Consider the following 13,158-nt stretch of genomic DNA (forward strand, 5'->3'; position numbering starts at 1 on the left):
CTTGGAATAGTGATAAGCCTCTGGCTCAAGTTTCTTCACAAGGAGTGTCATTGACTGCTCTGTTCTCCACGTTTGGCTGCAGATATAGATCTTTTTTTGTGGCAAATGCCTTCTGGAGTTTCTTCTCCTGTGCATATGAGGGGCTTTCCATCTTTGGTGAGGACCTTTTTTGTGGGTTCCAACAAGAGAGCATCTCGTGGAACTCAGCATTGCTTTCAGTTAGTAGTAATTTTTTCTCTAGATGCAGCCAAAGAATTTCACAGTGGAATGGCTGATAAATTTTTATTTGCTTTATACTGAAGTTCTTAGCTAGTGCTATCATTAATATCTTGTTGTATCATTGCATTTATAATTCCTTTAGCAATATAACAGTAAAATCGGTATAACCACAGGCTATGCCTTTGATTTTTTGAGGCAGGAAGACAGAAGTAGTCGTGCTCGTTGCCTGTCTCTGTAACATCCAAGTATTTCCTGTGTCAATCAACTTAATAAGAAAAATTACCTTCTTGTCAAGCTAATCTATTAATGTGAGATTATCCTCTGGCTAAAGGCGATGCAAAGGTCTATTTTATTTTTTTTTAAATATATTTTGGAAAATATCTAGAGATTCTGGAAATGCAAATTATTTCCTTGAAAGTATTTTTGGAAACTTAAGGTACAAAGAGCATATTATTTGCAAAAATAGCGTAAACCTGAGAATAATACTCATGTAGATCTTCAATCTAGAATCTTTTCTTTTCTTAAAGACTGATCACTATCTAGTCCGTAGGTTGTAGGTCAAGGTTTTTGCTTATTTATTTGGTTATTTTCACTGTCATTTGTGAAGATAATTAATTTTTTTCATTTTGCCATCACGTAGTGACAGGTCTACTTGGATTTTTAAGTAATTTTCCTTGTTTATGTGTGTCCTTTCATAGGAGACTGTATTACATCTTTTTTTTTTCCTTCCTTTTTTTTTTTTCTGAGGATCTATTTCTTGACAGTCTTTTCCCCCTTTCTTTTTCTTACTCAGAAGTGCCCCTGCCCTGCTGTTACCTTACATTAATGTAGAAGCTTAAGATACTTTAGGTGAATTTTAGTGAGTGAAGTATTTCTTTGTGGCAGCTGGATTTTGAGGAATTTTGGATGTTAACTTTCAGACTATTTTTCTGTCTTTTCAGGTCTCTGGATGGCAGACTCTGAAAAGAAATGCTGTTTTAAGAGGTATGCGTTATGGAGGGCAAAATATTCTTGACTAGTGTGTATACAAATGATAAGGCCATACTTCTAAGGAGCCTCTTTGTAAGCTTGCATGAATAATAGTTTTCAGTGCTGAAATCTCTCTGAAAGGTGAAAGCTTGTACAGAGACATTCAGGTTTGTCTTATTGGTGACACAGTTTTAGGAGAGCGATCTGTGATACAGTGCTTACCTTTTTACCTGATCATCTTAAAAAAAACACTGCCTCAGTGGATGAAGCATAGCATGAACAAAACCAGTTGACTGTCTGACGTGTTCATACACCCTGCCAGCCTTTCCTGACTCTGTGTGTGTGGTTTTGTTTGTTTGCTTGCTTTTTAATTGGGAATATAGTCCAGATGTCTTTGTAATTGTCTTCACTCGCTTCTTCCTGATGTGATGTAAGACTTACCAGACAGTGAGTGGCTGACACCATGCCAACAGTGTGGTCTAAAATAATGCCAGTTGAAACCAAGATAAAGAAATACTGATCTTTGTGCAAGTGACCATTTTTGCGTATTAGCTGAATGTTTGGAACGTTTGGTGTGTTTGTTTGGGGTTTCGCCTTCCAGCACTTAAGGAGACTGTCTCTTCTCTGCCATTGTTGGTATACTGTTTCTGAATAATTCATTGCTTTACAGCTGTTGGGAAAGCAATCTCTTCAAAATTGAATTGGATAGCTCTTCTATTATGTCTCCCATTCATTTCAGGATTCGTAAGTGGCAGATTTTAGGAAAGTAGGCTTTGTTTGTCTTTCTAAGAGAAGTGTTGGTCTAAGCCAGTCTTTTCAGGGCTGTTGTTATAATTTTTTAAAGAGGACCTCTTAATTCTTTTTTAGGCATGATTCAGATCTCTGAAGCTTTAGAGTGTTTCCTGTTTCTCTAAAGCAGTACAGTGCTGATTTGTTTTGATCTGATTAAAAAATAATTCCTAGTGTAAAGTACTAACAACTTCGGTTAAAAGTGTCTCTTCAGCTATTGACTGAGATTCTCTTGTTGCTGGGTTTTATGCTGTTTTTACGAACGTCTTAAAGAAAATGATGCTAAGAGTAAGGGAATATAGTATTGCTATTTTCAACATACCTGTGAACACAAATCAAGAAGATGGTGCTGCACTATTCTTGGAGGTGCACACTTGTAGGATGAGTGGCATTGCATACAAATTGCAACACAGGAAGTTCCTGTGAGACAGCTGGAGCATTTTTTACCAGTGAGGGTGGTCAGACCCTGGAGCAGGTTGCCTAGAGAGGCATATTTAAATGGGCCTACTTTGATTGCAAGGTTGGATTAGAGCAGTTTGGACGTTACTTCCAATCTAGTTATGCTATGAATTTATGTAACCTGCTGAGGGGCTGCTATTTTCACATTTTACATTTCCTATAAAAACAAGTGAGGTTCAGGTTTGTGTGTTTTGTTGTTTGTTTTTCTAAAAAAGAAGTATCTGTAGTTGACAGGTATGTTGTGAGTATAGAATTGAGGAGTCAGAGTAACTTCCTCCTATTCCAGCAACATGGTTTTGAGGGAGAAGGATCATGCTGTGGCTCTAGCATTTACTTGTTTGCTAGGTGAAGAGTGAGAAACTTTTTTTTTATAAAATGTCACTGTTCAGTCATTTGATTGAGAGTCTCAGAAAGTTACATACAGTTCTTACAGTTTATTTGGGAATACTCGCTGTAGGAGGTTACTATTTTACCAGGTAACTGCATAAAAGAACTGATGAACCTCTGTGTCCTACAGATTTGCCTTGCTTGGGTTTGGCTTTCTAAAAATTAAATTAAGGTATGATATTTCTGTTGTCTGCTAACTGCCATAGAGTTTTGATGGAAGCCTAAGGTTTGCAGTGTCCAACTAGGAAAAAGGGGCTATTAGGTTTGGAAAATGACATTGTAAATATTGAGATTCTGATCTGTCCTTTGAAGTTGTGTGCTTTTATATAGGATGATAAATTTCTTTGAGACTTCTGCTTCTGAACTTGACTGCAATCCTGTGAAAGGATCTTTGAAGTACTCAATGAACTGTTTGAAAGCAGTCAAAACAGTACGAAATTCAGCTTGCATGGATAGGTGAAGGTAGTGTAATAGTGTAGTAAGTTCATGGAATCACAGGATAATTCAGGTTGGAAAAGACATCAGGAGATCATGTAATCCAACTGCTCAAAGCAGAGTAAGCTATGAGGTCAGACCAGGTTGCTCAGTGCTTTATCCAGTTGTGTGAACATTTCATAGATTCATAGAGTCATAGATTTCTAGGTTGGAAAAGACCTTAGAGATCATCCAGTCCAACCGTCCCTAATCCCCATTAAACCATATCGCCAAGTAGATCATCCACCCTATTCTTAAACACATCCAGGGATGGGGACTCAACCACCTCCCTGGGCAGCCTATTCCAGTGGCTGACAACCCTTTCAGAGAAGAAATACTTCCTAACATCCAACCTGAATCTGCCCTGACTAAGCTTACACCCATTTCCTCTTGTTCTATCACCCATCACTAATGTAAAGAGCCCTTCCCCCACCTCCCCACCATCCCTCCTCAAGTATTTGTAGGCCGTAATCAGGTCTCCCCTCAGCCTCCTCTTCTCCAGGCTAAACAGCCCCAACGCCCTCAGCCGCTCCTCATAAGTTTTATTTTCCAGCCCCTTGACCAGTTTAGTCGCCCTTCTTTGGACTTGCTCCAGGAGCTCAATATCTCTCTTAAAGCGAGGGGCCCAAAACTGGACACAATATTCCAGGTGCGGCCTCACCAGTGCCAAGTACAGGGGCAGGATCACTTCCCTATTCCATGCTCTTAAGCTGCAAGCTTGCTTGGGAATGTATATTTGGAGATGTTTGGACTTCCATCTTTCTTTTTATGGTTAGACTACTTGTTTTGGAAGTAATTTCTGAATTCACTTTTAGCTTTCTTTTCAACTGTTGTGGTTTAGCCCAGCTGGTAGCTAAGCTACCACGCTACTGCTCGGTGAGATGGAGAGGAGAAAATCGGAAGAAAAGGATAAAACTCGTGAGTTGGGATAAGGACAGTTTAATTGACAGCACAAAAACCTCATGAAGGGATAATAACCACAATAATACTAATAAAAGAACAATAGAAAATGAGTGGTACAGTTGCTTACCACGCGGAACTTGGAACCCAGCTCGCTCCTCATCTGCAATGCCTGTCCCCCAGCTATCTCCCCCAATATATAGTCTGAGCATGATGTCATATGGTATTGAACATGCCCCTGTCTAGTTTGGGTCAGCTGCCCTAGCTGTGTCCCCTCCCAGCTTCCTGGGAAAAGTAAGCTCTATCCCAGCCAAACCCAGAACATCAACATATCACTGTTTGAGAGAAGGGAAGATGAGATTTGTGGAAGATACCACCTGGAGTTCAGATTTAGAAAAATCTCATTCCCTTTCTCAAAAGGAAGGTATTAAAAGGAAACCTGGATTTGCTTAGAAAATAGAAAAATAGGTTGGTTAAAGCAAGCTGGCTATTCTTGGTGGTTCTCAGTCAAACTTCATGTTTTGGACATTGAGTAGTCCTGCTGTTTAGTTCCATTTTTTATGAGATTACCAAAATGGTTTAATTGTATGTGCAGAAAGTGTCAGTGGCCTAAGCAGAAGGATGTCACTTCATTCAGAATTGTTCGAGAAGTCCAGTAGCTGATAAGCATGCTTTTCATGCCATAGAATGGCATAGGCTGGAAGGGACCTTAGAGATCATCTAATCCAACCTCCCTGTCATGGGCAGGGATGCCTCTCAACTAGACCAGGCTACTCAAGGCTCTGTCCAACCTGGCCTTGAACACCTCCAGGGAGGGGGCATCCACAACTTCTCTGGGCAATTTATTCCAAAATCTTACCACCCTCGTACTGAAGAATTTCTTCCTAAGATCTAATCTAAATCTGTTCTCCTTCAACTTAAACCCATTTCCCCTTGTCCTATCAGTGGACACTCTAGTAAAAAGTCCCTCCCCCGCCTTCCTGTAGGTTCCCTTCAGGTATTGGAAGGCAACTGTTAGGTCCCCTGAAGTCTTCTCTTTTCAAGGCTGAACAATCCCAGCTCCTTGTAGCAGAGGTGCTCCAGCCCCTGGATCATCTTTGTGGCCCTTCTCTGAACACGCTCCAACAGACCTATGTCTCTCTTATGGTGGGAGCACCAGAACTGGACGCAGTATTCGAGGTGGGGTCTCACAAGAGCAGAGTAGAGGGGGAGAATCACCTCTCTTGACCTGCTGACCACGCTTCTCTTGATACATCCCAGGATGCGGTTGGCCTTCTGGGCTACATGAGCACACTGCCGGCTCATGTTGAGCTTCTCATCTATAAACACCCCCAAATCCTTCTCTTCAGGGCTACTCTTAACCCACTCTGTGCCCAGTTTGTCTTTGTGCCTAGGATTGGCCCGACCCAGGTGAAGGACCTTTCATTTTGACTTGTTGAAGCTCATGCAGTTTGCACTGGCCCATTTCTCAAGCCTATCGAGGTCCCTCTGTATGGCACCTCTTCCCTCAAGTGAGTCCACGGCACCACACAACTTGGTGTCATTGGTAAACTTACTGAGGGTGCACTCAATGCTGTCATCCATGTCCCTGACGAAGATGTTGAACAGCACTCGACCCAGAACAGACCCCTGAGGGACACCGCTTGACACTGATCTCCATGTAGACATTGCACCATTGACCACAACTCTTTGAGTGCGACCATCCAGCCAGTTCTTTATCCACTGAGTGGTCCATCTGTCAAATCCATGTCTCTCCATTTTAGAGACAAGGATGTCATGTGGGACAGTGTCAAACGCCTTGCACAAGTCCAGGAAAATGACATCTGTTGCTTTACTCACGTCAACCAGCGCTGTAGCTTTGTCGTAGAAGGCCACTAAATTCGTCAGGCACGACTTGCCCCTAGTGAAGCCATGTTGGCTGTCACCACCACTTGGTTATTTTTTAAGTGCCTTAGTACGGCTACCAGGAGAATCTGTTCCATGATTTCACCTGGCACAGAGGTAAGGCTGACTGGTCTGTAATTTCCCGGATTGTCCTTGGTCCCTTTTTTAAAGATGGGGGTTGTGTTCGCCCTTTTCCAATCTGTAGGAACCTCACCAGACTGCCAGGACCTCTCAAATATGATGGCTAGTGACCTAGCAACTTCAGCTGCCAGTTCCTTCAGGACCCATGGATGTCTCCCATGTTTTTCCTCCTTTCTTTATGTTACTGCATGTTACTATGGTAAAAGTAGCTCTTTGAGAGTGATACCTAAATAGCAAAAACAGATGCCGAGACTTCTGAAGGATACTGAGATTTCCTCAAGATATCTATCGTCTTGCTTTCATGGAAGCCTAGCAGTTAAAAAAAAAAAACCAAAACAAAACTAGGTTTTCAGTTGCTTGGTTGATTAAACTCGAGTTATATTTCAGCTGAAATTTGCAAGCTGATTGAAGTGATGTAAAATCTTATATTTTTAATGAATAGATTTTTAATTCATTACCCATTTAAAGAAGGGATAGACATTATAATAATTAAGATGGAGTTAAGATGTCTTAAGATATCTTGTTAAGATGGCTTGGGGATTTACTTATGATTATACTTGTCAGCATTAATGTCTTGGAAGTTTTTTTTACCTTCTGTTTGCTTCTAATCTTTAGGTCTAATCCACATTTTTTCCCCTACAGCAGTGTTACTTCAGTGTATAAATAGTTACTTGAAAAGTATGTTTGGTGTGTTTTTTTGGTGGGGTGATAGGAACTTGGCTGTCTTATATGATGAAGTGACTTTTAACTTTTGTTTTGAGTAGGCTGTAGGAACATGGGAATGTTGGGACTCCTTCTCAAGAGCAGATGTGTGGCTCAAATAGACTAATACCCCTTCAGAGTTGATGGTTGTTAACATATTCCAGATGAGAACATGAAAGACATCCTGTATTAGCCATCTACCCACATGGCGAGTTTCTTCCTAAGTATTGTGTATGGTAGCTTAGCTTTGCGTTTTGTAGTATGGCTGTTTATCCTTTTGAAATACATTAATAATCATAAAAAAGTAGTTGATGGTGAAATTTGCAATTCTGTTGTTTACTTTCCTCTGAATCAATACAGAACAAATAGGTCATGAATGTGGAATTACTTTATATTTTTAATTTGTTGCTCTTATTAATGAAATCTAATTTCTGGTGTCAGGCTTTAATGTTAGTCCTTCTATTTATTGTTCAGTAGCTTTGCTAATTATTTCTTTTCTTGTCTTTCCCTCTGGGAAGCAATTCAAATTGTCTTCAAAGTCTGACTCTTTAAATATGTTGAGTAATTCAACTGATGTCTTGGTAATCCACCATTTTGTTGCTAGCTTCTCCCTTCCTTTCTACATAGATATGAACTGGTCTGGCCTTTCCCCCTTGCACTATTTTTTTTTACTTTTAATAAGGCTTTCTATTGTTACATGTTAACGGTTTCGAAAAATACGACAGGCATTCCACCTTTCTTCTTTTTCCGGAGAAGAGAGGGCACAGGTCTCGTTTGCTGAAGTGGAGTCTGTCACAGCTTGCTTACAGAGTTTAGAAGTTGCATTGCTTACTAGAGATTCAGACTGTGTTGAAGCCACCATGTCTGGGCCTCTGCATAAGCAGAGAAGAGATCATTCTCGTATTTTAGCAGCTGAAAGAGAGCAGTGTGGGCTAGACCTTCTGGAGAAATCTGTAGGTTTTGTCTTGTTTTGAAACTGAGGTGTCTAATGCTCTGGAAAAACCTGTTCCCATTCTGTTGCTTCTTCCAGTAGTTCCTGGTTTCTGTTCTTTAAACATCTAACGGGAGGGATTTTGTATCATTCTTGAAAGGTATATAAAATTGTCATAAGGTTGATTTGGCAGACTTGGTCTGGGTTTTCTAGAAGACATATAATTTTCCATTGCCCAAAAGTGTGTGATTTTGTTTCCCATTCAGCCAGTGAAGTGTGTATCATCTTTGCTATCTTCTTTTTCTGGCGCTATGGGCTTTACTACCAGCTTGTAGTATTTTTACCTTCATTGTATGATTCATTCATTGTCCTCATAATATTACACGCTGTCTGAGCTGGTTTTTGTTTGTCGTTTGTTTTTTTTTTCTAGTGGCAGGGCTTATCTCTACTGTAGTGGTAAAAATTGTCCTGCTTTATCTGGAGAATAAATGACTTCTTTGCTTCAGTTTTTACTGTAATGTCTTTGGCTCTTCTACCTCATTAGTGTTGGGATTCAGTCTGTGGTGTTCGTGAATACCTTTTTCTGAATTCCTGCCTAGGCAAGTAACTAGAGTTATATTGATACTGCCTTTTAAAGTATCCGTGTAGCTTAATTTCTCTTTTACCTGTCATGAATTGTGTGTTCCAATGCACTGGCTTTCTATTGAACTGGTAGTTTTAAGCCATCTCCTGAACTCTTCTTAAAGACTGATGTTGGATAGCTCTTCTCCTGTGCTATAGAAATGTACTTACTTCATGCAAGCAACTTCTTTGACTGGAGACCTTGTGTACTGACTTCCAAGGGTTTAATATGTGGCTAGTTTTCAGTTGGTTAGAAATAAATCTGTAAAGTACAATTTAGAAAAGTAATTCAGTTTCCCAGCATAGATTCTGACCTCTCTTGTGTGCTGCTAAATGAAGTTACACTTTCATTCTTCTGTAATAGCTGGTCACTAGCATAATTAAGAAATCTCACGTACCATAAAACAAGCTTGATTTTTGTGTCATTTACTTCTTAGCCATGAGACTTGAAGTCTTCCTAACCATTTTTGTATAGAACATTGCAGATTTTAACGTGTGTGCGTTAGATGTGCTTTTCCATAGGTTATAATGGAATATAAAATACTTTTTCAGTGCTGGTATAATTCAGATTAGTGTGAAAGTTTGCCTTTTGATAGTTCTTTTCGCTTAGTAGCACTTTATTAAATATACAAAAAGAATATAACAAAAAGATCAGACAACCTTGTAAAGATATTTCTGTGTGAAATTTGGGGTACGTGTGTCATCATTCAGATTCTGAAATGTATTCCAAACTAAGCTAGATGAAAACTAGTATTTGTGAGCCAGGGACAGTAAATTCACTTTAATGGAAACCAGTGTAATTTGGTGACTTCTGCAGTGCAAGAACCAAATGTAATAGATCGTAAGCCAGTTTAGCCTGCTCTGTTAATTAATTCTAGTGCTGTAATCTTATGGTAACAGTAACATTTTCCTTTCAATATATTTTGAAAAATAAAGTACAGCATATTTAAAAGGTATTTAAGGCATGGGCTTTGTGTGGTGTTTTCTCTGAAAGCAATTGGGGTTGCTGATAAAAAAAGTTAAATGAGCTGTTTAATTTTTAACTTTTGATTTTTCTTCCTTTTAATGGTGGTTATGCCATCCCTTGCTCTAAAGAGAGAAAAACTTTCTAGTTCACGTTTTATAGTACAACAAGCTGCATCTCTGCCAATGAAAGTATTTTAGTTTGTAATGTGTTCATTAAAGAACTTGAGTTTAAATAAAATGGGATTTCAGAAGGTTTACTTTTCAGCTCCATTATTGAGACACAGCTTCAAAATTATACTTTAACCATACTGGCACAAGACAAACATTTAAAAGTGTGGTTAAACCTACTGTGCTGAAGTAGACCCAGTTATTTTGACTTTTCAATTATCAAAATGCTTGCAATTCTGAAATTGCTTGGAGGATTTTCTGTCTCCAAATTTTTGTGAATTTTTCCCCATTACTAGAATGTGATGACTTAAATGAGTTGAATAGTTGAAGGAACTCATTATTAACATGCTAGAAAGACCGTTTTCTATACTATTGAAATTTTGACTTGCAAAATAGTATGGGTTTACATTGTTTCACTTCTGTGAAGTCCTTTAAAAATTAGTGCTCTCATTGTGCATGTGTGTGTGCATGTGCATATACAGTACATGAGAGCCTGAAGCTGTATAAACATATATTTAGGGTTAATTCTAGTTAATAGTTGATTCCCAAATGACTTTTATCTTATCACTACAGCTGTGTTACTTTATGATATGTCTTTTCTGCAGACACCAAAGATGCTAACGAGAAAGATTAAGCTTTGGGACATTAATGCCCATATAACCTGTCGTCTGTGCAATGGATACCTGATTGATGCTACTACTGTAACAGAATGCTTACATACTTGTAAGTAGAAGTGTAATTAAGTTAAAAAAAAATCATTTGTGTTTTTTTTTTTTTACTTGATGAGCGACATGTTTTAATGGGTTTTAGTTGAAATTAAAAAATCTATCATGCATCATCAAACTAATGCGTGCTTCACTAGACTGCTTTTTTAAACAGATTATTTGCTTTTTTAACAAAGCAAATGAAGAGAATGTTAAAGCTGTATTGCACAAACTTGAAGCCAAATACAATTAGTGGTAATGTATGCATTCAAGAATGCAGTCTGTCTTCCTGCTAAAGGAATGTGGAATGCCTAGTTGTCTCTTCTGTGACAGTTAAGATAGCATGTGTTCTCCACCTGGAGCCTTCCAAGTGTCTCTTGCTCTCCTGTTCTTCTGCAGAAAGCAGCCATGGTTTATTGATAAAGTATATTGTATTGTTCCCTAGAAATATGCTTTTGTTCCAAAATATTGTGATGAGGTAGTTGCTTGTTTTTATGTCACTTTGTGAATTTTTAGTTTCACATCGGTGAAGTGTGTCCTAGTATCTTGCAAAGCCTTAGGCTTCAAGAAAATTGAAGTTGCAAGTACATCCTGGCATCTTTGTTATTGACATCATGAGATATAGGATACCTAGGGTTCACAATATTCTGATGGAAACCTTGCATATTAGCACAGTTCCAACTAAAGATCTAGAAAGATTCCTTTTGAGGAGAAGCACCCTTGTAGCCAAAAGTAGTAAATACAAAACTATTCTCTGTCTTGAATCTATTCTGATCCTCAGTTTCCTTTGCCAAGGTAGGTATCAGCTGAGGACGTAACCTTCAGTCCAGAAGACCTGCTGTAGTGACATTAAATAACCTCTGTAGCAACCACATTGATGAATTTAAACCTTACATTACAGGGCTTTACTGAAAGTATTTTTTTCTAGCTGTGTCTTCAGAATCCCTGCAATTTGCCCACTTGTCCTTGTCACCCAAGAGCTTCCGTTGTCCAGTTTTATCTGTTCAGAGCTTAGAATATAATTTGTTTTGATTATACGCACCTGTATTGATCTATTAAATAGTATTTGCCATGCAACTTCAAACATCTCATGTATTAAAATGCTTCTGTCATGGTATTTTACTCTTATTCTGATAAAGCTAGTATGTGGTTGAATAGCTTAATGACCCATAGTCCTAAACTTTCTTGAAAGGGAATTACTTGCTGGCCGTGGCTTCATCTTGACAAAATGAAAGTTTCAGTGGACTTATTCTTCACCTAAAATGTCTTACAAAGGGGAAATACAATGCTTGTGATTTGTCAGAGATTGTTTTCCATTGTATTTCATTTAGAAGTTCTGTTCATCAGCTGTAATGAGTTTAATCATGCTTTCGTGTCATTTTGGTTTTTCTCATGTCCCTTCTGCATCTGTTTTCACATGTTAATTTCCATAGTGTTCTTTCTGGAGTGTAGAGATCCTTAAGCTAGACTTCTAATTAGTTTTGCCCTGAATTCTTTACTGGTGCTATTAATAAGAATATATACAAAAACAGTATTATAACAAGTTAATATGGCTGACACAGAGCTAGAAAGTCATTTTTCATTGTTCTTTAAAAAAAACCAAACAAAACAAACCCACAAAAACCCTCTCAGCTGACATAGTCTACACCATTTCTTACATTTGCTTATAGCAGAAAGTTTTAGATTAATCCATAGTGCTACAGTGCTTCAGTGCCTCCTTCAAAAACGAAGGAATGCTCCTTGCTAGCTTCTGCTTTTTTTTTCTATGTATGTGTGGCTTGTCCCTCCTGTATTTTGGCTGTTTATATTTTCAGAATAGTACTTCAGTGTGTGTCCTGTAGAATTACAGTTTTCTGAGAAGAGGTGCACAGCGCTGTCTTTTTGAAAAACTTTATACATGTTGGCATCATTTGTATTCTCTATGTTAATGCTAATAATATATGCATAATAAGGAGAAGAGGGTCTTTGCTCATCAGCTGGCGGGGCTCATTGACAGGACTTTTAACTAGACTTGGAGTGGGAGGGGGATAATACGAGGCTTGATTAAGACAAGCTGAGAGCTCCTGAAGAGCAGCAGAAGGGAATTCCTGCCACTCCAACCAGGAAGTCTACTTCAGCGGGGGCCCAACTTAAATGCCTCTTTGCAAACACACGTAGTATGGGAATAAACAAGAGAAGTTAGAAATGTGTGCATGCCTACAGAGCTATGATCTTATTGGCATCATGGAGACATGGTGGGATGAATCCTATGATTGAAGTGTTGGCATGGAAGGATAAAGGCTTTTTGAGAAGGATAGGCAGGGGAGACGAGGAGGAGATGTCAGCTCTCTATGTCAAGGACCACCTGGAGTGCATGGAGCTCCGCTGGGGATGGATGAGGAGTCAACCAAGAGCTTGTGGGTCAGGATTAAAGAGAGGGCAGAGACAGGTGACATTATAGCAGGGGTCTGCTACAAGCCACCTGACCAGGAAGACTGAGCGGATGAGGCTCTCTATAGACAGATAGGACCAGCCTCACATTCATGAGCCTTGATCTTCCTGGGGCACATCAACCAGCCCAATATCTGTTGGAGGGACAACGCAGCAGGGCATAAGCAATCCAGGAGGTTCCTGAAATGCGTGGATGAGAACTTCCTTCTCCAAGTAATAGAGCAACCAACAAGGAGAGGTGCTATGCTTGACCTTGTTCTCGCCTGCAAGGAGGAACTGGTGGGGAATGTGAAGTTCAAGGGTATCCTTGGCTGTAGTGACCATGAAATGGTGGAGTTTGAGATCCTTAGGGTAGCAAGGAGGGTGCACAGCAAGCTCACCGCCCTAGATTTCAGGAGGGCAGACTTTGGCCTC

General features: G+C 39.4%; 1 protein-coding gene across 2 annotated transcripts in view; it reads left to right on the forward strand.

Annotated features, from left to right (window-relative positions):
• Positions 1-1,185: 1,185 nt before the first annotated feature.
• The window catches only part of PCGF3 (polycomb group ring finger 3), a 30,410-nt gene continuing 18,437 nt past the window's right edge, over positions 1,186-13,158 (forward strand). The window contains exons 1-2 of one of the 2 annotated variants that reach the window (XM_086629557.1): positions 1,186-1,203; positions 10,216-10,333. In XM_086629557.1, the coding sequence (XP_086485683.1) occupies positions 10,225-10,333 (109 nt within the window). In that variant the 5' untranslated portion in view covers positions 1,186-1,203; positions 10,216-10,224. Of the gene's footprint in view, positions 1,204-10,200; positions 10,334-13,158 lie in introns of those variants that run through there. The other variant, XM_009977921.2, reaches the window with a different exon arrangement.

Source organism: Tauraco erythrolophus, chromosome Z (genome assembly GCF_009769465.1).
Source record: "Tauraco erythrolophus isolate bTauEry1 chromosome Z, bTauEry1.pri, whole genome shotgun sequence".
NCBI classification, from domain to species: domain Eukaryota; kingdom Metazoa; phylum Chordata; class Aves; order Musophagiformes; family Musophagidae; genus Tauraco; species Tauraco erythrolophus.